The sequence below is a fragment of the Bombyx mori genome, chromosome 14 (genome assembly GCF_030269925.1).
Source record: "Bombyx mori chromosome 14, ASM3026992v2".
NCBI classification, from domain to species: Eukaryota; Metazoa; Arthropoda; class Insecta; order Lepidoptera; family Bombycidae; genus Bombyx; species Bombyx mori.
The window spans coordinates 10,879,436-10,904,052 of NC_085120.1; the positions used below are offsets into that span (position 1 = coordinate 10,879,436).

Consider the following 24,617-nt stretch of genomic DNA (forward strand, 5'->3'; position numbering starts at 1 on the left):
ACTGGAGCCCATAGACATCTATAACGTAAATGCGCCACACATCGACTTCCTATGCTTGGAGATTGCCCTGGAGCGTAGTGTAGAGAGCGTAGAGGAATGATGCCAGGACGATTCCCTGAGGAACTCCGGCCGTGACTGGGCGCACCGGCGACTTGGCGCCCTCGATCGCGACAAGGAAGGATCTTCCCTCCGGGTACGACCCCAGCAGTCACATGTAGGCGTGCTGGAGGTGAGTGTTATGCAACAGCTTGTAGATCAGTCCCGCATGCCGTACTGGCGTGCGTTGGACCGATCCGCCAAATGATGCATAACGCAGACCAATTGCAACGTTGTCGAGTGACCGCTGCGAAACCCGAATTGCTCGGGTCTGAGAAGGATGTGCGGCGACACCCTTCTCAGGAGCAGCCGCTCGAACAACATTATGGTATCGGACATGTATGTACCTACAATACGTTTCTACCTGTGCAAATTCATGTTACGATTTACGCAGCTACGAGATGTTGATGTTAGGTCCTGCCGTCCCCCATTGGTTTTGCTTAGTTTAATATTCATATGTAAGCTATTTCATAATCATTTTCTGAAAACCTTATTATGTTTGTATAATGACTAAGTTGCAATTAAATAATTATAAGATAATCATTTCAAACCTGCATTAATTGCTGAGCACGTATAGTTCCCAGTGTACTTCTCCGTGACGTTGTGTATGATAACACTGAAAGAGTGACGTCCTCCCGTGCCCGGTTCTGGGGGTATTTCGGAGGCTGTAAAACATATTGGTCGCCTTTTGATAAATTTATTTATTTTCTATTGCGTTGAGCTCACGCCCCGCTTAGTGCTCAATGGTTACCGGATACTCCTCGCTCCCCCCTCGTATCTATACTTTACAATTTAGAATACCGCCACTCACCTTGAAACATGATGTTGAGGTCTTAATTATATTGTAAAATGTCTGTCCCACCCTTCAAACTGGAATGCGTGACTGACATAAATAGGCGGGATTATGTTACCTAGCCGTGGGTGCTTACAATACGCCCTACCACTACTAAAACCAAGAAATACTCGTAAATTTTAATACAAGTTACTCTGAAAATATACGTCATTAGAAACTACATCTCTTGCAAAAGCTAATTTTGAAACTGATCTTGAAAAACAGCTAAAACATACATACAGTTTTCGAAGTTGTCCCCTTTGAAGACAAGTCGGTGTTTAAGAAACGACGCTTCGCTGACCACCGTGCATGTCACGTTTAGATCCTCTCCAGCGTCAATGGTTTTGTTTTCAGGCTCTATCGACACTCGCGGTGGATCTACTGTAATATTTGCTACGATTTAAATCGCCGCGAAATGCATGGAAGACTTGTGAAGCCGTCAACGGCATGTCGACTTGTGATATGTGCTTCTTAAAGTATAGTTTACAAAGAGCCTTTGATAGTAGACATTTTGTGCTCCTAAGATATTTGACGTCTGGAATTAACCGTCATCACATTTACATCGATTAACCGCCGCATTGACAATCGGTGAGGCGCAAAAGTACTGGAGTGGGGACCTCGTACTGGAAAGAGTACGTGCCTCGTCGTAACTTGGACAGACATCCAATGAGATGGGCGACGACCTGGTCAAAATAGCTGATAGGGATTGGATGGCAAAGGCAAGAGACCGAAGGGAATGGAGTGCATGTGAAGGGACCTGCACTCAGCATTGGGTGAACAAGGGTTCAAGGCGAGACATTTAGGCAAGACTAGTTTTATGTCATTCAGGAAACGTCTCCCAACACCCTGCATATGACAAAGATAATGGTAATTGTTTTGTGCTCTTTCAGCGAGATGTAGGTAAGTATATATAACGACTTTCTTGTATAGGTTTACAAAGGTAATAACAATTTAAAACTACTCATGTTAAAGTTTTAGTTTATATAAATATATAAGTTTTATTTTAGTTAATAATATACAAGAAGTAGCTTGTTATAAACTAGCGAAGAAAGAAAGAAAGCGTAGTTGAGGAATATTCTTGTTTTGGTATGATTCATTAACAGATAGCTCCAGTCCACGCGCAGCTGGAGTTATCCCTTTTTTTCCATAGGGGAAAATCGCCGGATCCTCACCCACGTGGCAGGTGGGGTATGTGGGAGTTGAACCTCACTAAATACTCCTGCCGCTCGCAGCCGGCGCCCTACTCTGGACCGGGCGGCGGGACAGGGTTGACGCAGAGCATATTACATCCATCCCGCTGTTCCACAGACGCCGGACCGGCGGCGGCCAGCGACACGAATACCGGTTCCCTCGGTCGACGGGCCGGAAGGAGTACTTAGGCTACTTAAATGATCACTGTAGCCTGGTAGTACCAGTTATAACATCATTTTAGCGAATTTTATTTAAATTTTAAACTACAAAATATCCTTTTATTTTCTAAAAAATATATGTAATAGTCTGCCTGTGAGATTTGAACACCATATTAATTTCTCGTTAAATCCACTACGACTTTCAATTATAAAAAAAACACAACGAACTCCTTACCTATAATTGCGCTCATAGTGCCATCAACTGACATTGTTTCATATCCATTGTCGGCTACACAAGTGTACCGTCCGAAGTTGGAGAAATCCATTCTGTTGATATGTAGAGAAGAGTTGTCGCTCGAGATGATCGTGTTGGTGTCGTTCTGCAGCTCGGTTCGGTTGTGGAACCATCTCGTTACGGGCGCCGGAAGCGAAGCCACGTCACATCGGAGATCCATTTGCGAATACAATTGTAATTGCGTATCTGAAAACAATAACTTGTTAGCTTTATTATACGCAATAGTTTTATAATGCGTTGAAGACTTATAGCTTAGACCATATTTAAAAGCTTTCGTGCGAATATTTAACAATGAGGGAAATAACTAAATTAATGAGTAAGTCAGTCTCACTACTGAATCCGTGGCGCAGACGCATCCGTGTCCGGAGGCGCACGGCGACGCTGTCCTGGGATATACCGTCGGAGTTCTCTCCGAAGCAGAAGTACGTGCCGTTCACTGGCTCTTTGCTGCTGTCCAGACGCAGCACGCTCCGATATAGATTAGACGCAATCAGTGTCGTCTGGAATATGAATCAGTTTTCAAAAGAACTTATTGATCTTCTCTTGACTTATTGATCGCTTTATTTCGTCGTTCGTTTATGTCAGCCTTTCCCAAAGTGGGCGATAAAGCCCCCTTGTGGGCGCTGCATGCTTAAAGGGGGGCGGTAAGAGATCCAGAAAAAAGGGGGCGTCGTGTAGAGGGTTGGCACGCGATTTGTAACTTCATTTAGGACGACTCTTAGACACCGACTGATCCCTCGCTATAGTGGTTTTTAGTAGTTGAAAAAATGGGGACGTTAAAAAATAATTTATTCTCAAAGTGGGCAGTAGATAAAATAAGTTTGGAAGCCCCTGGTTTATGTAATATAACTTGTGTTGTTTAGTTATTTCATTGCGGGATTTCAAAGTTGGGGTTCTTTACGTATGTCTCTTCGTCGCTTATATGAAGTACCTATTTCATAAAAATTCAAGTCAACTTACGCTGCAGTTCAGAAACTTCTCTGTCTCCCTGTGCCATACAACTCTAGGGGCAGGCTTGGCTAGTACTTCACAAGTGACGTCATAGGCCGTCCCATTTAATATGGTGATGCTCTTGGATCCAATTATAGTCACCCTCGGTTTAATTTGAACGCTTATTGACACCGAATCTGACACTGAAACGAAAAAAAATCTTCTTCTTCTTTGTCGTTTCCTCATTACTGAGGGTCGTGACCACCTTCCGAAAAAAATTAGGAAGACACTTTTTAACTTTAACTGCGTATACAATTGATATGGTGGGAAATGGTTTTTTTTATGGCTTATCGGGTGGACGAGCTCACAGCCCATCTGGTGTTAAGTGGTTACCGTAGCCCATATACATCTACAACGTAAATACCGGCACCCACCTTGAAATATGAGTTCTAAGGTCTCGGTGTAGTTACAATGATAGTAAAGGTCAGTGTGATTACCATTGCTCATAGAAGTTGCCACTGACAGGAGTGGAGCCAAGAAGCTGCACACTTTTCCTATCTACAGACAGTGTACGATGTATATACATAAACCTTAACCGGCTTTTTATCTTCACACAAATGACATAAGTACTTTACTAGTCACCGTCATATTGGAATAATTTGTGAATTAAAAATGCGGCTTTTTCCTTTTTTTCTTTAATATCATTATTTTTCTATCTAACCTACCATTAAGGTATCCTCGACGGGCCACACACGTCCACTGACCGTCTTCACTAACACTCCTCACGTCGAGAACATCATCAGAGCTGTGGTCTACGGACCGCTCCCTCACCGCAGTCCCGTTGGGAGCCAGCCACTGCACGGACTCCGCGTTGTCGACATGACACACGAGCTGCACATCAGTGTTCAGTTGTGGGGACAGCGTGTGCGGACCTAATATTCGGGATTTTGGTTTTGCATTGATTTTTATGTACGTTGTTTGATTTGCTTCGCCACCTGGAATAGTTTTAAAGTAATCTGTACATAATGCATACCAGAATCGTCCTTACAAAACACAATACATATTAAACTTCTTAAATAATAGAATTGATTAGCTTAAAATGGCAAAGCAAAAAAAATAATTATGCACGCGCATCAGTAAAAGCCGCTTAAACCTAAATTTGAAGAGGACCGCATCATATTGCTGGTGAAACATCAATATGCATTTTTTTTCTAAAACTTCATGAAAATCTTTTTTTTTAATCTGTAGATTTTCAGCATAGCATAGCATAGCAAAGAGCGCCATGTCACAGCTCCATAGAACGTGGAGAGATAAGAAAATATATCTTGAAACCAAAATTAGACTTGTTCGATCGCTATTCTTCTCTATGGTGCTGAGACGTGGACTCTGAAATCAGCTGATCGCCACTGCATGGATGCCTTCGAGATGTGGTTCTGGAGGAAGATGCTACGAATCTCGTGGACAGCATATCGGACTAACGCATCCGCATTAAGACAGCTCTATATCCAAACCAGGCTCTCTACCATCTGCTTCAAGAGGATATTTGAGTTCTTCGGTCACATTGCCAGAAAGAGCGGTGAAAATCTTTAAAAATGGATAGTAGCTGGCAAGATTGCAGGCAAAAGATATCGTGGCCGCAATCCAATGCGCTGGTCCGACCAAATCCCCACCACTCTGGTTACCACAGTCTACGATGCCATACACACCGCCGAACACAAAGGAAGACGGCGAAACATCGTCCTGATAAGGATAATGGGAGGAGACGGTCACGAGCACGACCCTCAAACATAAGGAATGCGACTGAAGGAGGAGGACGAGATTTTCTCTCATCTTAAATCTTGGTGGTAAATTGTTAATGAGTTACCACTTGCATCGTTTTTTACATGCGAACCCTACATACATTAATTTGTTAATTTGACAAAAGTAGAATTACTTTTATTGTTTGAACTCGAATTAATATAATCCCATTCTTATGGATCGTTTGGAACCTCTGGGTCTGCGGAGGGACTTCGGTTCCCTCTGTATTCTGTACCGTATGTACCATGGGGAGTGCTGTGAGGAGTTGTTCGAGATGATACCGACATCTCGCTTTTACCATCGCACCGCCCGCCACCGGAGTAGAGTTTATCCATACTACCTGGAGCCACTACGTTCATTCACAGTTCGTTTCCAGAGATATTTTTTGCCACGTACCATCCGGCTATTGAATGAGCTTCCCTCCAAGGTGTTTCTCGAGCGCTATGACATGTCCTTCTTCAAACGAGGCTTGTGGAGAGTATTAAACGGTAGGCAGCGGCTTGGCTCTGCCCTTGGCATTGCTGACGTCCATGAGCGACTGTAACCACTCACCGTCAGGTGGGCCGTATGCTCGTCTGCTTATACGGCAATAAAAATAAAAATAAATTTTGAATACTCGGACAACGTCAGCTGTGTCATATTCCGTAGACTGTCAGAAATGGGAAGGGTCGATTGTGTTTCTGAAGTGCGGTTTAGAGAAATATAGACAAACTTGTCGGGCTGATACCGATAGACAATGAACTCTAGGGCTTATAGTCACTTTTTTGTCTGTATCGTGTTAATCTCATACCTCTATTACTGGCTAGACAGGTGTAGTTTCCAGCATACTTCTCTGTCACGTTTCGTATGATTATATTGGCAGCGTAATAGCCTTCCATGTTTGGCTCCAAATGAATATCCGTCGCTGAAAAATTAGAAAGCAACACAACTTCAAAAGCATTCATTATAGTAGCTAAAGCTGAAGTTCGAAAATGCACTTTTTGCTTACGTATCTAAAATGCATTTCGTCTTTGCTGAGCCGCCTGGAAGTGAAACGATACGCTTGAACTCCTTTCTGTGTGCTTAGTGCGAGTATTTAACGTTCTCGATAGCGTAAAGGTTAACCCCCATATAAAGACGGTACGCGACCGTGCCGCCTTCATACTAGGACGTCTCTACCCGATAATATGCAGGCGAAGTAAAATGTCCCTTAGAAATAAGGTGACACTCTACAAAGCTTGCATACGCCCCGTCATGACCTATGCTAGTGTAGTGTTCGCTCACGCGGCCCGCACTCACTTAAAATCATTCCAAATTATTCAATCCCGTTTTTGCAGGATAGCCGTCGGAGCCCCGTGGTTCGTCAGGAACGTCGACCTCCATGACGACCTGGACTTAGAGTCCACCAGTAAGTATATGCAGTCGGCGTCGATGCGCCACTTCGATAAAGTGGCACGACACGAGAACCCTCTTATCGTGGCCGCCGGTAACTACATTCCCGATCCTGCAGAAAGAATGGAAAGCAGTCGACGTCGCCCAAAACACGTCATCTCGGATCCTCCCGATCCACTTACGGTGCTTTTAGGTACCCCAAGCACCAGTCACCGTTCTCGTCGAACCCGTCGCTTGCGACGAAGGGCTCTACGACTAAATTAACCCTCAGACACAGCCCACTGAGTTTCTCGACGGATCTTCTCAGTGGGTCGCGTTTCCGATCCGGCGGTAGATTCTGCGAAGCACGGCTCTTGCTAGGGTTCGTGTTAGCAACGTCGTCAGGTTTGAACCCCGTGAGCTCACCTACTAGTTAAGGTTATACTGGAATAGCCTCTCAAGGCTACCAGCTTAGGTAGGAAAAAAAAGGTTAACTCAAATTTATATGCAGCGCCCCTAGCGGCAAACATAGGCAAACGTTTCAATTCCCTATTCATCTGAGTTAAGTTTTACGCTATCGAGAACGTTAAAAAACTCGCAATAAGCACACTGAACACGTCTAAACAAGTCTATTGAATTTTATACACGTCAGCTTCAACTTCAGACGAAAACTTTTAAATAAATCTTCATGTAATGTGGCACGCACATTAGCAGAATCAGGAAAAAACATTGAAAGCGTTAACCTTTTCTAATAACGCTTCAAAGATTTGAAAATGTCAACAAATTAAAACGTTTTAATTACATCTAAGTTAGTTAATCTTCGATCCATCGCTTGTATAAAGATAGAATTATACTACTAGATAAAGTCCTATACACCCAACCCATTGGTGTCTCGCCGCATCTTCTCAGTGGGTCGCTATTCCGTTCCGATGGTAAATTCAGCGAAGCACTGCTCTTGCTAGGGCTAATGTTAACAAACTCTTTCATGTTGAACCCGTGAGCTCGCCTACCCGGCCGGGTGTAGCTGAATTAGCCAGGGGGTACCAGCGACAAAATTTATGAACTAAATGTCGGTACTTATATCTTATGGAGGATAGAGGTAAGGAGAACCGTCTCATATGGGAGAAGCTTGAAAAAGTGTCCCACTTTTAGCACTAAATAACAATTCAAAAATCCTCCAGAATTGCGCTAGCATAGGCACAAGGTATGATATGAATTGAACAGTTGTTAACTGATTGAAGTATGCTGAGTTAGGAAAATTAATATATTTAATGAATAGAGTAGTTAATGACAGTGTAATATACAAGACCTCACATGTTTACGTAGTCCAAACTAATTTCGTCAATTTAAGCTAAAATTATTGCTATGGTAAAACGTGGTGCTATGTGGTAAAAAAGTGCTATGGTAAAGCATTTTCTTATCAGCTTTAAATAAAATACTTTTTGTAAGGTTTACAGTTCTTTCGTACTTTTTTATTCGTCTATCTTATTCTAATAACTTCGGGCGCCTTTTTTTAAATGTACCCGGTTGCTACTGTAGCGCCACCCTTATTTAACATATTTTAACGGACACTTTTTCACACACATAGACGGTTCTCCTTACCTCTACGCTCCATATTATATATACGTACAGTTTTCAAAGTCCTTCCCTTTGAAGATAAGTCGATGTTTCAGCAGCAAGGCCTCACTGATCGCCGTGCATGTTACGTTGAGGTCATCTCCGATTTCCAAAGTTCTGTTTTTTGGTTCGATCAATACCTCCGGTGGGTCCACTGTTAACATTTTTGTTTTGTTTTAAGTAACACAGAAACGATGACGTCTTCCTAAAATGCAGGAACAAAGGTTCAAATTCCCGGGGGACATTGGCGACTTGTTCACATTTTGAAAATAAAAATTCTTTGAAAAATTATATTATAAAGATATAATAAATGTCGACATATACAAATACTCATACATACATTACGACTATATTCACTGGTGTTAGGGCGTATCGTGATTAATAATGGTTTTACAGAAGATGTCGCTTTTAACGCAAAGATTCCCTATTGTTCAATGCTTTGCATCTGTTCCGATATTATTGTTAAACTAGTTTTCTATTGCCATCGTTGGCAGTCGAGCATATGGCCCATCTCACGTTAAGTAGTCCCCGTCACTCATTGACGTCAGCAATGATATTTACACAAAAAATGTAAAAAAGTTTTATTTGCTCAGAATAAAATCGCCGGGTTTTCGCCTACACATTCGTGGCGGTAGGCAAGGCATGTCCATATTAAGCCGACTAATCCTGACTGTATTTCAACAACCTCAAGCCTCAGATGAGGCAGAACTGATCCAAGGATCGCTGGAGGTACGGTGACGCGTTTCGCTCACAGCGCATATCCCATTTGCCCCCACTAGACTCCAAGCGGTTGGACCCCTTGAAACTCCAAATAGCTGTCGGTCTTACCAAGAAGAACCACCCGGACTAATATTCTACTGACGCCGGCAACGTTGTCAGCATTACACGTGTAGGTTCCCACGTTTTCCTCCTTCATGTCTTCGATCACGTGCTCAATCGTGGTCGTGTGTCTGGAAGAAATTAATTCTGTTGTACCGCATACGTTCGACTTGTGTATACGTTATTCGACCGAAGCAAACTAACTCTTTAATAGTGCCGCGAAATAATATAGTAAAAATAATTGGGGTCAAGTCGAAAACGGTCATCTGACCCCAAACCAGGACTCCCTGTATGCTGGAAACCAAATACGTACGTCGGAGACCTAGAGGCAGACCCAAGACAAGGTGGAAGGATGTAGTGCTGAAGGACAAGAGGGGAATGCAATGTTGTTCCACCATGTGGGATTGTGGGATAAATAGCTAATAAGAGAGAGAGAGAGATAGACAGAGAGAGAGAGAGAGAGAGAGAGAGAGAGACAGAGATAGAGGGAGGGAGAGAGGTACAAGGCAAACAAACATGTTCATCACATGAATGTTCGTTCGATGCTAGAAACGAGACTACGACGCTGACTACAGCCCCATCTGCTCCATGGAGTCAGTGATCGGTAAGGTAAATGTCACCACCCATCCTTGAGAAATGAGTTCTAAGCCTCAGTTTTATATTATAGTACAGCGGCCGAAATAAGTAGGGTGGTCATACCTACCCGTGCGGACTCGCAAAACTCCCTGCCCCCATTTATTACGCAAACCATTATTATTTATTATTTATTTGTACACACTGTTAATAAAATACAGTAATTGGGATAAGATATAAAAAAATGGCGAGCTTAACTCAACAATTGAGTTATCTACCAGCTAACCGTTCTCAAAGAAGGAAAGCTTTACTTTAGTGGATAGATGAGTACAATCTAATTAATTTAATTATTGATACTATAAACAATAAAAATAATAAAAATAAACACTAATACATAATATCAAACTATATACATACACAATTACACACATAAATAACATAAACATATACATACACGTACATATATAATGAAATACATAAAATAAATACATATAAGTAATACTAAATTGATAGATGGTGCTCCTTTAATGCCTTCCAGAATACTTCAAGTGAGGGACTTGCACGGATTGAGTGTGGAACTGAGTTCCACAGACGCACAGAGTGCACAGTGAACGAACCACCGTAGCGGCTGGAAGAGTGAGGGGGAAAATTAAGGAGAAGGGATCTACTTGTACGACAGGGTACACCACGGGGCATCTGGTACTCGAAGTGCTCACGGAGGTACTGGGGAACAGCTGGGTTATTGAGGATGTTGAACAGCATACATAAAACATGTACATCACGGCGAAGTCGGATAGGCAACTACACTGGTGGTAGGACCGCCCCGCCTATTTCCGCCGTGAAGCAGTAATGCGTTTCGGTTCGAAGGGTGGGGTAGCCGTTGTAACTATACTGAGATCTTAGAACTTATATCTCGAGGTGGGTGGCGCATTTACATTGCAGATGTCTATGGGCTCCAGTAACTACTTAACACCAGGTGGGCTGTGAGCTCGTCCATCCACCTAAGCAATAAAAAAAAAATTAAAAAAAAAAGGCAACCAATTAAGTTGTGATCTGTACTGCGAGACATGATCATATTTGCGTAAACCAAAAATAAAGCGTATGCATAAATTTTGTAACCTTTCCATTTTTATTCATGCTTGATTTCATTAGGAAATGTTATTCATTCATCGGTGAAGTCGATCGATTCGTCGCTCATGGACCAGGCGTCATATCTTTAAGACCACGACGACAACTATATATTACATTGTATAGTAGAATATTACTCACAAACTAGATACCTCCGGAAACTTTTGGTTCGGTTTCTTCGTCCACCGAGCCGTAACGGGAACCATGCTCTCCACTTTACACGTTAGAACTACTCTGGAATGCGCGCGGGCTACCACCTAAATCAAATAACAATAATAATAATATAACACTTTATTTAACACCATATGTACAGAGTAAGCATAAAAAACAAATAATAGTTATGAGAATAACAATGAGTTAAGCTCGCCTTTGTACATAGTATTTGGACATTCTTTAAGTCTGTTTTGATTGTATTTTCTTTTTGTGTACAATAAGTATAAAATAAATAAATAAAATAATAATAGTCGGTGACATAAATTGGCGGCCTTATCGCTGAAAGCGATTTCTTCCAGGCAACCTTGCAGGGAGAGGAATAAGCGAACTGGACGATGCTATATCTTAATAAACTTACATAAAAATATATACTTATATACACATGTGAAAAATAAATACAATATAAGGTAGACTTACATACGATTAAATACAAATAAATACTAAAAATATGCAAGTAAATACAAAATAAGTAGCAACTTGTACAGCTATATTGTAGGAGCCATATTATTGTGCAAGGTAGTGCGATTTTAATCTGAACTTGAAAATCAAAATTAAATTCAAATTAAATAGGTTTAAATAGCATTTATTTCTCATCAGTGTGCTTAGTGCGAGTTTTTTAACGTTCTCGATAGCGTAAAAGTTAGCTCATATTTGTATGGAACGGGATCGTTTGCGTACGTTTGCCGCTAGGGGCGCTGTTCCAACTGCATACAAAAATGGCTTAACTTTTACGTTATCGAGAACGTTAAGAAACTCGCAATAAGCACACAGAACACAGTCGAACTGTACAATAAACATTTTAGTTTAATTTTGAATATGTATATATTGTGCTCCCTTAAATAATATCTTTTTTTTGTATTTATTTCTTAAACTAAATGTTACAAAAGCTTATAGATGTCTCCTTTACACTAATAAAGACTTCGCAATCCAAATTCGTATAACAACAAATCACAAAAAGTCTACACAATTTAGACTGAATAATTTATAAATACGAGCAGAAACATAAGCTTAGATAAACTTATTTAATACTATTATTTATTGCAAGTATTTTATTATTTTACGTTCAATTTAATTCAAAATTATAGCCTACATCGTTGTTTTTATTTGAACAGATTCATTGAAAGTAAATTCGTATTGATTTGCTTTCAACTCTGTAGTCATATTTAAAAACATTTTTTATGGTAGGCAGCGGCTTGGCTCTGCCCCTGGCATTGCTAACGTCCATGAGCGACGGTGACCACTTACCATCGGGTGGGCCGTATGCTCCTCTGCCTGCAAAGGCAATAAAAAAAAATAAAGTGCGAAAATTATCTTACCTTACGGGGTGCGGTTAAATATGGTACTTCTGTAAACAAGAAAAGGTGTTTGCAATACCGTCTTTACCATAAGGGCACACGGGGCCCGTGCCCAGGGCCCCCATTCTCAGGGGGCCCCGAAAGACCGACAATTTCTCTCACACGTTTATTCTCAAAACATTTTTGTCGGGCACATTACACTTTTTTCACAAATCAGTAATCAGAAGGTATTTACAAGGCATACCTATACTATGCCTATAATAGAAGATTTTGCTTAACAGAAATCCCGAAAGAAACCGTTATCGAAATCGTAACCAAAAAAACCAGCAGCATTCTAATATCATTAATGACATATTATATCATACTGTATTTGATTACCTATAATAAATGGTCTCATACTCAGTAAAAAAAAATGTTATTATAATTCGCTTTTTTTACTTTCCAAAAGGGCCTCAAATTTTTGTGTGCCCAAGGGCCCCATCCTAGTATAAGACGTCCCTGGGTGTTTGATAAGGTAACCCACAGACACAGCCCACTGAGTTTCTCGCGGGATCTTCTCAGTGGATCGCGTTTCCGATCCTGTGGTAGACTCTGCGAAACACTGCTCTTGCTAGGGTCAGTGTTAGCACCACTCCGGTTTGAGCCCCGTGAGCTCACCTACACGTTAGGGTGAAGCTGATATAGCCTCTCAAGGCTATCAGCATAGGTAGGAAAAAAAAAAAGATCTTATCGAGAAACTAACTATATGCAGTGGAAGCGTTTGACAAAGGGCTGTGTATCAATATGAGGTCAAAAGGCGGCGAAAACTTTACAAGATGACATTGGAGCATCAATGTGTGATTCCAATGATGATGTTTAAATTTAATAAAAATATAACCTTAATGTCAAACCTGGTAATCTCGCTTGTACAGCCGTTGTGCCAACTCTTCGAAATTCTTGCCCGTTTTCATCGCGTCCGTTTATCTGAAATAAAGTATTTGGAATACTAAATAACAAGTAGCAAAATTAAAACAAGAACCGATAACCGTTGGGGTAAACGTGCTCTTGATTGGAGACCGCGAATTGGCAAACTTAGTGCAGGACAGCCTGGTGGAGTGATGATCTATGCAGGGTGGCTCCTCCTCCTTGCGTCGATAATCCTCAGTTCTGAGGGTCGTGACCTCCTCTAATCACTTTCTCCTGCATCATCTGGCGCCATTCCTGCCTGTCCTCGGCTGTGTGGATAGCAACGTGGACTGAGGTATTGAGAGTGGAGTGTATTTGGTCCGACCAGCGCATTGGATTTCTGCCTCTGTGCCTTCTCCCGCATACCTTGCCTGTCACCAGCAGCTTCTCCAGATTGTCATCTCTCTTTCTGGCGATATGTCCAAAGAACTCGAAACTCCAGGGTGGCTAGCAAGAACTAGATAAGGGAAGCCAGTAAATGATCACCATTTTACTGAGATTATATTTCATCTCTTTTCATTTAATTTCATCCCAGTTGATTAATGTCTCAAATTAATCATCTTCATTTCATTTTATTTTACTGCATATTATCATTTTTCATAAAAATAAGAATATAAATTAAAATAAGATATGACTTAAAGGTCTTAGTTACCAGGTCATAAAATCCCTTAAAAAAAGAACCCGTCGCACTGATCATCGTGCTCTTTCCCTACTTGTATCTACAGCGAAGAACTTACAGCGATATAAAAGAAGTCGTCTGGCGGTACAAATGCATCAGCCCAGTACAAGTTATTCTCTGTATCCGATTTCAATGGCACTTCAAACAAAGTCCTTCCTTCCAAATCGACGATCTCGGCGTACTCTAAATATATAGGAACATCTGTTTCTGACAGCGATAGCATCATGTGGTTGTAGGTCCCTGTAACATGGAGTTAATTTTAGCGAGTAGAACCAATAAGAGTGTGTATTGTTGTCCGTATATGGATTTAGGTGCCACCGTCCTGCGTTCCAGTGATTATAGCCCGAAATCTAAAGCATGATAAAGCTCCATTATCCTCAGACGCGGGACGTTGACCCTTTGTAATAGTCGACTATTGATTGCGTAACATTGAGTGTATCGAAAAAACGTTGGTAAAATAGGTATATTTTTTTTTCATTATAAGCACTATTATTTAACGAGTTCTTTCTTAAAAAGATTTTCATAATAACCCTTTACATATTTTGAAAATCGCTGTAGGAACCCGTCAAATAAGATAGGATATATTTAATATATAATGTAAATAGCGCGCCAAAGTTTGTTGTTCGTGATTTACCATTGTTATATCACCAGAAGATCGTTGTAGGAACTCTTCAAATAAGAAAGCCGGCGAGTAACATAGGGTACCTACTTAAAATATATAATATATATCTAAATCGTGCAGGAAAATTTGTTGTTCGTAATTTACCATTATTACATCACCAGAATTACCGCATAAAGATATTTATTTTAGGTCCAGTTTTTTTTTTGTGATGGGAATGTTTACCGGTGGCCCGGAGGCCTTTTCAGTTTCACCAAAACAGGTGGGCGAGCAAAGGCTCAACCAGGAGGGATGGGATTCGCTAATAACTGCCCGAGCGCCTCCAACGGAGACCTAACAAATCGAGAGCAGCTGCTTCGCGGATGAATCTGGGCCAGATGTTTGCTGCGCCAGATATATAGTCTAGCTTTGACATAAAAATCTTACTTTTCAATGGTCTGTAACCGGTCTCAGCCATAGAAGTCGGTCTTTGCAACGAGAAGCCGTAGTTGAAAGTGAGATTGGAGAGGCCAACTACTTTAACGGAGTAGTCCTTCTCGCTGCCCACTGATATGCTCCAAGTACCTGGTTCTGGATCTAAAACTTTCACCACCTAAAGGAACACCATTTAAAATTGAATACGAAACCAGTTATTATTAAGTATTTTCTTCTATTTTTTGTTCGTTAATGGAAAAATGACGATCTTCTTTGTAAACAAATATTATCGAATGTTAATCGTTTACTATTAAATGTGTACTTTTTTCTATGCGGCCCAGAAATGCACCATCCCTTTCTTACCGTGGCTGTCATAAAAAGTGACGAAGTATACACACTGGAGAATGAGCAGAAGCGTGCTCTATGAATTACACCAGCAAACTGTAGACGCCCACCAGCATTTAGTGATGGCAGGACGTATTGTGAGCCTGCATAGACGGGCAACATAATCGTACCTAAATCTGCCGCGGTGCAGACAAGTGATCCGGTTTGAAGAGCGGGAAAACCTTTATGCAACACACTTGAATTTTCGACTTTGAAATCTCGGCATGGGCGCTAAGATTCACGTTGTAATGTCTACATAGACAACTTGGTACCAGAACACTACATACGTACGATTATTTGTGTACCTATACAAACATTTCTCGCCGGATTTTCTCAGTGGGTCGCGTTTCAGATCCGGTGGTAGATTCTGCGAAGCACTGGTCTTGCTAGGGCCAGTGCTAGCAACACCTTCGGTTTGAGCCTCAACAGCTCACCTACGCTCTAGAGAAACACTGAAATAGCCTCTAAAGGCTATCAGCATAGGTAGAAAAAAATATACGGAGACATTTCAGAAAAACTTAATCTAGATTTTTCAGTGGGTACTCATGATTACCAACTTACATGTAAGTCGTTTTAAAGAAACAATGCTAGTATCCAGACAAAGTAACCTAAGAAATTAGGGTATGCTACATATGCACGGGTAGGTACCACCACTCCGCCTATTTCTGCCGTGAAGCAGTATTCCGTTTCGGTTTGAAGGGTGGGGCAACCGTTGTATCTATACTGAGACCTTAGAACTGATATCTCAAGGTGGGTGGCGCATTTACGTTGTAGATGTCTATGGGCTCCAGTAACCACTTAACACCGGGTGGGCTGTAAGCTCCTCTACCCATCTAAGCAACAAAAAAAAATATTGCGACTTTACCATGATCTCCGACAGATCTAGTATTTTCACGAGTTTGGGTGGTCCAGTCAATTCTTCATCGTTCGGATTGACCACCTTGATATGAGGCTTGACACCAGACACCGATACCGTTACTTCTCCAACTGATTTGTCCACTGGAATCTGAGTAGAAAAAGGTTATTATAATACTAATTCTTAAAACTTAGATCGTGCATGCTTTCTGTATGGAACAGGTAGCACGCGCACCGCACAATTAAGTCTTAGAAGACTGTATTTGTACTTATATGTTATTTTTAAATGTGCTCTAAAGGGCTGTACCGATTCTCATGAATTTTCTCGTCTATTTGAGTATATCTGTAAATCATTTAACCATATTAATTGGATTCGGTGAAAGCGCTGCGAATTGATTACAGAATTTTTGTATTGATTGATTTTTTTAGTCAGCGACTTGACTGTGACCCTGGCATTGCTGACGTCCATGAGCGACGGTAACCACTTACCATCAGGTGGTACATATGCTCGTCTGCCTACAATGGCAATACAAAAAATGTATTATTTGCAGACCAGGACATCGTTTGCCGAGATAATTAGTTAAAGCGGGCTTTGGGCCGGTATTTTTCCTGATTCGCTAACTTAAAGAACTTCGAAAAACGTCCGGAGTGTTTTAATGAAAGGGTCGGATCTCACGTTGCATTTTTAGAATAGGATTCCTTTATTTAAGTGATCTAAAAGAAATATTATCTAAAGTTCGAGACCCTAAGAAAAAAGGAACTACCCACAGATCCGTGTTTAAAGAATTTTTTTGTAAAGTTTTCCTCTGCTATTGATATATTGAACTTTTTATTTACTTAACAACTAAAAATGTGGATAACAAAAAAACTTAATTTATTGAAGTTAATGCTTACCACTTTAGTGTAGTTATGTCCCGCCGTTTTGACCGCAGAAACTAGATTTACGGTATTGCCTTTCAATGAACTCTTCACGAAATTTAGTACCTAGAAAAAGACATATTTAGTAAAGTTTTACAAACAGTTTAAATATAAGTAAAGCAATAAGGTTAAGATCTTAGGCCAGTATTAAAAATTATTGTATTGGCATTGGTCATTGATACGCGCACAAATTTTGATTGGATATTATGTTGTAGTTAGTGAAAATTACGGTATAAGGTTCCGTTAAATAGAATAGCTAAATGGATAGAGGACAAGCTACTAAGAGCATGTAATTTCCCATAACAAAATACTTCAGAAATCCTGGGTAAGTAACGCTATTAAATCTGTTTTAAATTTCATAATTTTATTACGCGTCATCATCATCATCATTCTTTCCTATTACCCACTGCTGGGGTGTAGGGCTCTAATCAAATTTTTCCAATTACATCAGTCTTGGGCAGTCTGTTCTAGTTCCTCCCACGTCATGCCCAAGATCCCTAGCTCCTGCTCTACCGAGCGACGCCAAGTTGCTCTGGGGCGGCCTCTCTTCCTCTTGCCAGACACTTTGGAGGTCAGTGCTCTTTTTGATAGGTGGGTATCGGGCTTTCTCAAAATGTGACCAATCCAATGCCACTTCCGCGTAAGGATCTCCTAAGGATTACGCGTAGAGTTCATAATACAAAAATAATAACCTCGTGAACGCTTGTTTTGTTCAGATTGAAGACTTGTCCGGAGCTGGCAGCTGCTATCTGCTGGTACACCTGGTACGTGGGTTTGTGAAGGTCATCGCAATGGCCGGTCAACACAAAAACTACCTGGTTGTTAAGTTAGAGAAAATTAAACATTAAACTAAACTGGGATAGTCTATCAGGTTGGACATCTTCGTCCGGACATGATCGTAAGTATTAGATAATGTTTTGGAGATTTGTGACTTTATTACAAGGTGCCATAGTTGTAATTAGTTTGGACTTAAAACTGTTTCAAAACTTTTTTCTCCATTTGTTAGTAAACGAATGTAGCTATGTATGTGTATATTTACGCGGACAGATTTTGATTTAATTTTGTACGTGTCCCTTTATCTAGTTACTATTGTTGATCGAAGGTATTAATACAACAGTGTGTTTAGTGCGAGTATTTTAACGTTCTCGATAGCGTAAAAGTTTACACAAACATGTATGTAGTTGGAACAGCGCCCCTAGCGGCAAACGTATACAAACGTTCTAAGTCCATACAAATTTGAGTTAACTTTCACGCTATCGAGAACGTTAAAAAACTCGCATAAAGCACACATTAGATGATTTTCTAAAAACACACCTTTTTTATACGCCCGCAAAACTATAAAATTTTTTTAAAGGTCGTTTAAGATAGTATAATGACAGTAAAAAATTCGAGATTAAACCGTAAAAGTTGTTTTGATTGCGCCTATAAGATTACCGAATGCCAAAAGAAATATACCGCACCTGACTTTGTTTCCGCTGAACTAAATCGAGTACTTTCCCGACGAGTCTATGGTCGGCGGCTGTGGCATCAGTCATCACATAAAGAAAGGACCTCGGATGGCTAACCGTGAGTGCCATCATAATACCACCCAATGAGTTTTCGGGGCAGTCCCCGCCGCCGTACACATTGACCACGTTCAGAGCTGTCTTAAAAACGTCTTTGCTCTTTGTAACCGTCGGAGGCCCCACTCCTGTAAACGGTTGTCAAATGATTCCTTAAGAAAGTATCAGTAGATATATTTTAACTGTTTGATTAGGCTGTTTACTGGTAGGATCTCTTGTGAGTCCGCACGGGTAGGTACCACCACCCTGCCTGCCGTGAAGCAGTAATGCGTTTCAGTTAGAAGGGTAGGGCAGCCATTGTAACTACATTAAGACCTTAGAACTTATATCTCAAGATGGGTGGCGCATTTGCGTTGTAGATGTCTATGGGCTCCAGTAACCACTTAACACCAGGAGCGCTGCGACCTCATCCACACATCTAAGCAATAAAAAATAAATAAAAAAGGCAGACCTTTAAGTATGTTCTTAATAATACGTCTCTTTTATACATTTGACATGCTTAGGATCAGGTTTCTACCGGCTTACTCATTTCAGGTCAGTTTTTTACACTAGGTACGTAAGTAGAGGAAGTAACATTCACCCAGAATTACGAGGCCTATTGATATTAAATGCCCCACTATGTTTTATGAGGTCAGTCTAAATTTCATTGTGTGATATCGGCTGTCGATATTCCTCCGGAAGTCATGGCTGTCTCGTGACAGAACTATGCAGGATATCGGCAACTAAGCGTGCTAGCTCTCAATTTGTCCACCACTAAATCTAACTATCCTATCCCTATAAGTAATAGTAATAAGCATACTAATCAACCAGTTTCCGGAATCAACGCGGAAATATCTGTTTGTAAACATGCATTATTATTACTATTATTATTACAGTAATATTACGCACATAAAATTATAAATTATATTACGTATTTTTAAAAAAAAGTGTGTGTTGTGTGTGCAAGTCACACACGGTAGAAGTGAAACTTATAAATAAGATATAGATGTACTGACTATCCCACTACACAGAAGCATACATATGGAAAATGTTTAGTAGACGATAGTGGGGATGCTACGAAGAGTCGCACAAAGAGGAGACCGAGAACGTCTAATGTGTTCTATCTCATTCTCTCGCCGGCTGAATCCTATACATTTATGTGTTTGTGTCTCTATGGACTTATTTTTTCGTTTCATCGAGTTTGAAATCACAACGATTCTAAAGAAGTTTCACTTCAAAAACATAGTCTACCAAAAATTTATTCCTTTTTACCAAATTGTAATTAAAAGTTATGTCAAAATTTTGATATTTTGGCGCGAATAATCGTTAAAAATATATACCTTCATTGTATACTAACCAGGGTCGTGGAATGGCACAAATACGAAGTTATCAATGATGTTGCTTTCGTCCAAAGCGGTGTTCAGGATCATTTCCGCCCCCTCCCTTAACTGTGTCAAATCGTTGTGCATAGATCCGGTAGTGTCGAACACAAAAGCCAAACTGCTCCGTTCACTTTGTACTTCATTTGACACTGTATCATTTCGTTTGCTCGTGGATTCCGTATGCGATACACTAAATGATTTTAATACACCGAAACAAAGAAATAATAGCAGCTTGCTTATCATTGTTTGCACTTAAAACTAATGTGATTCTCCTTGCAAAACAGTTTTGTGAATAAAGTAAATGTAACGGAAAATGTACTTATCGTAATAGAATTGACCTGTGACACCGTAATCAATGTGGGCTTACAGAAATACAGAAATCTCGTTTATTTCAATGTTTATCTGAAGATAAGGACAGATGCAGATGCAATAATAAATATTTACAAAAAATATACATATTAATTAAAAAATATATTTATACTCTAAGTTTCATATACCTATATAAAACTTAACATCGGCTTGCCAAGTCGTGGTTCAGGACCGCGTGGATAGACTTCGTGGAATTACAGCCGAAGTTCTACATAAGTGCGTCTTGTGAAAGACTGGTGGTAGGACCTCTTGGGAGTCCGCACGGGTAGGTACCACCACCCCGCCTATTTCCGCCGTGAAGCAGTAATGCGTTTCGATTCGAAGGGTGGGGAAGCCGTTGTAGCTATACTGAGACCTTAGAACTTATATCTCATGGTGGGTGGCGCATTTACGTTGTAGATGTCTATGGGCTCCTGTAACCACTTAACGCCAGGTGGGCTGTGAGCTCGTCCACCGAACTAAGCAATAAAAAAAAAAATGTCGTGGTGAATGAGAGAGACGGAGATAAATGTCTTCGGTCCTTCATATCGACATTACACTGATAAGTTGTGGTAAAGTCCCGCCACTATATGACTGTTATATTATCGGCGCTTGCATTTCAATGGAATAGTTTTTAAAGTTCACCGGAATATAACGTGAGCTCTAGTTTGATATTCCAACTTCCCTATAGCCAAAGATAGTCGGTTAAAAGAATGAAGTTTTTCCATTCATTCGTGGACTAAGGGGGGTGTTTGGGGCTGATGCTCGCCACTGAGGTGGGGACGGAGCAAGCACGGGCGACCCGGGGGTTGCAATCTTTGAGCAAAAGCAATTAGGATCTTGTCCCTAGTTTAAAGGAGGAGAATTGTCATTGTTTAATATTTCAAAACCTTCATTATTCCATAATGTAACTCTACACGAAAGACTGTTTGTGGTCTTTAGGTTAATGTAAATACCGTCCGCGCGTAGCTGCAATAGGCTCTCAAGCTACCAGCGAAAAGGTAGGCAAAAAATGTAAATATTACAATATTTTCATTTCACAATGATAATTTTGAAATTTATTTAAGTCTATAATATACATTGTTAGACGGCAGTTTAATAAATTTCAAAAAAGTATTCGTTCTTCCATTTATTTTAATCTTTATGGCTTCAAAAATCCTACAAGTGTGAATAATTCCTAAATAGGTATCAAACATTTCTCATTTACTTAGTCCTCATATTATTACGTTGAAGTAGATTAGAATTAGGAAGTACAACTTTATCTAGAATAAAATGTGACATAGTTTTTTTTGCGATAAAGTAAAATTACAGTTACAAGCAGACGGGAGGAGAGGGGGACTCCGGTCATTTATAGATACTTTACACCGGAGGTCAGTCGTTGGCAGCAGGGCGTACTGACTACCACAACCAACATCACTGCGGCGCAGAAGGCAAGGGGAAACCACTGCGCTAGTTTTCCCAAGTAATCCTATGAAAGTGGACCAAGTACAGAATGAGATTGTATGCGATCCGGCTACCACCCGGCGCCGTGTCGAGTCCAGGTCACACGGTGTGAAATATGTTACTGGCCACCCTGCTGCGGCTCACCAGGCACAGTGCGGACAGAATGTTACTGGTGACAGAACAGCGGATCAACGAGCACAACTTCGCAAGAAGATGAAAATTGGAACCTGGAATGTCCGAGGCATGCTCCAACCCGGAAAACGAGAGATCTTAGACAAAGAGCAAGCACACTACAACTTGAAAATATTGGGAATTACGGAAACACATATGAGAGGATCGGGCTTTTATACTACCCCAAAAGGCCATACTGTGTACTTCTCAGGCCCAGAAAATGAAAGTAAGCATGGTGTAGCGTTGTCTGTAGTGGCCGATATCAACAAATCGGTGCTAGGATATAACCCAGTAAGTGATCGCATACTGACAGTGAGGATCAATACAAAACCGTGTCGTCTTAATGTGGTTGTAGTGTATGCGCCCACCTCAACGTCATCCGATGCCGACATTGATGAGTTTTATAACCAACTGGACGACACTTTAAGAAATCTGGCTAGAAGAGACATCACTTTGGTAATGGGTGATCTTAATGCTAAGGTTGGTGATACGTCCAGAGAACATCACCTTAAAGATATAGTCGGCACATACGGGCTTGGCATCAGGAACAACAGAGGTGAAAGATGGCTGCATTTCTGTGCTGAAAACTCCCTAACAATAATGAACACATGTTTCAAAAACCACCCGAGGCGACTTTATACGTGGATAATGCCAGGCGATCGAGCGCGCAATCAAATCGATTATATTGCTATCGATAAGAGATGGAGATCGTGCATTAGCAGTGCCAAGACCTATCCTGGCGCTGACTGTGGAAGTGACCACAAACTTCTGGTAGCAGACATTAGTCTCAAACTAAAGAGGTGTAAACGAACATCTCTTTCGACGCAGAGGAGGCTCGACCGCGGTGAACTGGCAATTTTCAGGGAACGTTTCGACATCAAATCGGCCAACACTATTATGGACCATAATGACATTGACGAAAACTGGAACAGATTAAAGGCCCTAATCCTATCGTCGCGTAATGATTCCCAGAAGAAATCGGCAGATGCTCCGAGGAAAGAGTGGATAACAGAGGAGACGTGGAAGGCTATCAGAGAGCGAAAGGAACTACTCATAGGCAATGTCGAATCTGCTATTACAGATTACCGCGAAGCCTCGGCAAGAGTTCAACTGCTCTGCCGTAGGGACTATAATGATTACCTTAACTCAATCTGTCAGGATATTGAAGATCATGCGCAGAAGTTTCAAACCCGAGACATATTTTTGAAAATCAAAAACATCACGAGAGAGTTTAAGGCAAAAACATGGGCTATAGAGACTGAGGAGGGCAAGCTATTGAGTGAGATAGATGAGGTAACGGAGAGGTGGCGATCGTATTGCGAAAAATTGTATGCCGTTCCTGCAGGACAGGATGGAGAATCCCGAGTGCTAGAAATAAACTACCGGGAACCGGAGATTATAGAATCCGAAATCAGAGGTGCCCTGCATAAACTTAAAACGAATAAGGCAGCTGGTAGAGACGATATTCTCGCTGAGGAATTAAAACATTTAGGAGATCGAGGAATTAAGCTGCTGCTTGATCTGTGTAACCAAGTATGGAGGACAGGCAAATGGGTCAAAGACTGGAAAGAATCTCTGCTTATTCCACTACACAAGAAAGGATCAACGCGAACATGTAGTAATTACCGAACAGTGGCATTAATATCACACGCTAGTAAAGTAATGCTTTATGTAATTAACGGAAGACTACAATCCTATATTCAGTGGCAGATCCCTAGTGAACAGGCGGGTTTTGTGAAGGGTCGAGGAACACGAGAACAAATTGTAAATGTAAGGCAAATAATTGAAAAAAGTCGGGAGTTTAACATGCCAATACTCTTGTGTTTCATAGATTACACAAAAGCTTTTGATTGTGTTCGGTGGGACTGTTTGTGGAGAATTCTGCGGGAAATGGGCGTACCTCAACATCTAGTATCATTGATCGCTAGCCTTTACCGGGATGGTGTGTCTATGGTTAGAGTGAATGACGTCATCTCGGGACCTTTTAAGCCAGAAAAAGGTGTGCGACAGGGGTGCATACTTTCTCCTATTCTTTTCAATGTGTATGGAGAATATGTAATGAGGAAAGCCTTAGAGGAGTGGGAGGGGGGCATCTCAGTCGGTGGCATAAAAATTAGCAATCTAAGATATGCGGACGATACCACGCTTTTCGCGTCATCTGAGAAGGAACTTGCTGACCTATTCCGTAGAGTGGAGTATGAGAGTAGTTTAGTGGGGCTCTCCGTTAATAAGTCCAAAACAAAGGTCATGATAGTGGACAGAACCAGTCAACTCTCTAGAACTGGAGAGCTATCAGATCTAGAATTTGTCAGCGAGTTCATATACCTCGGGTCCTTACTGACCGACCGCGGAGGCAGTGAGGGAGAGATAAGGAGGAGGACGCAGATGGCCAAAACAGCGATGACCAAGCTCAAACGAATATGGCAAAATCGCAAAGTCTCCAACGTCACGAAAATGAGACTCGTCCGAACCTTAGTTTTCTCCATCTTTCTCTACGGGGCAGAGTCCTGGACAATTAAGGCATCCGAGCGCAAGAAAATAAACGCATTTGAAATGTGGTGCTGGAGACGAATGCTCCGAATTCCGTGGACGGCCAAGAGGACAAATAAATCTATCCTGGATCA

At 41.1% G+C, this 24,617-nt stretch overlaps 1 protein-coding gene across 8 annotated transcripts in view; it reads right to left on the bottom strand.

The window, feature by feature from the left end:
• The window catches only part of LOC101741619 (hemicentin-1), a 97,878-nt gene extending 77,530 nt beyond the window's left edge, over positions 1 to 20,348 (bottom strand). For 3 of the 8 annotated variants that reach the window (XR_009974880.1, XM_062672148.1, XM_038015516.2), the window contains exons 1-19: positions 20,007 to 20,346; positions 18,569 to 18,798; positions 17,801 to 17,923; positions 17,085 to 17,174; positions 16,201 to 16,341; positions 14,964 to 15,129; positions 13,977 to 14,158; positions 13,185 to 13,257; positions 12,316 to 12,344; positions 10,928 to 11,043; positions 9,095 to 9,216; positions 8,280 to 8,420; positions 6,090 to 6,203; positions 4,228 to 4,497; positions 3,533 to 3,705; positions 2,904 to 3,072; positions 2,513 to 2,758; positions 1,169 to 1,309; positions 648 to 761 (exon numbers count right to left, since the gene is read on the bottom strand). Coding sequence is in view for 5 of the 8 variants with exons in the window: in XM_062672148.1 (XP_062528132.1) it covers positions 648 to 761; positions 1,169 to 1,309; positions 2,513 to 2,758; positions 2,904 to 3,072; positions 3,533 to 3,705; positions 4,228 to 4,497; positions 6,090 to 6,203; positions 8,280 to 8,420; positions 9,095 to 9,216; positions 10,928 to 11,043; positions 12,316 to 12,344; positions 13,185 to 13,257; positions 13,977 to 14,158; positions 14,964 to 15,129; positions 16,201 to 16,341; positions 17,085 to 17,174; positions 17,801 to 17,923; positions 18,569 to 18,798; positions 20,007 to 20,274 (2,908 nt within the window). In the remaining 3 variants the exon portion in view is untranslated. Of the gene's footprint in view, positions 1 to 647; positions 762 to 1,168; positions 1,310 to 2,512; positions 2,759 to 2,903; positions 3,073 to 3,532; positions 3,706 to 4,227; positions 4,498 to 6,089; positions 6,204 to 8,279; positions 8,421 to 9,094; positions 9,217 to 10,927; positions 11,044 to 12,315; positions 12,345 to 13,184; positions 13,258 to 13,976; positions 14,159 to 14,963; positions 15,130 to 16,200; positions 16,342 to 17,084; positions 17,175 to 17,800; positions 17,924 to 18,568; positions 18,799 to 20,006 lie in introns of all 8 variants that reach the window. The other 5 variants (XM_062672146.1, XM_062672145.1, XR_009974881.1 and 2 more) reach the window with 4 other exon arrangements.
• Between the last annotated feature and the right edge of the window lie 4,269 nt (positions 20,349 to 24,617).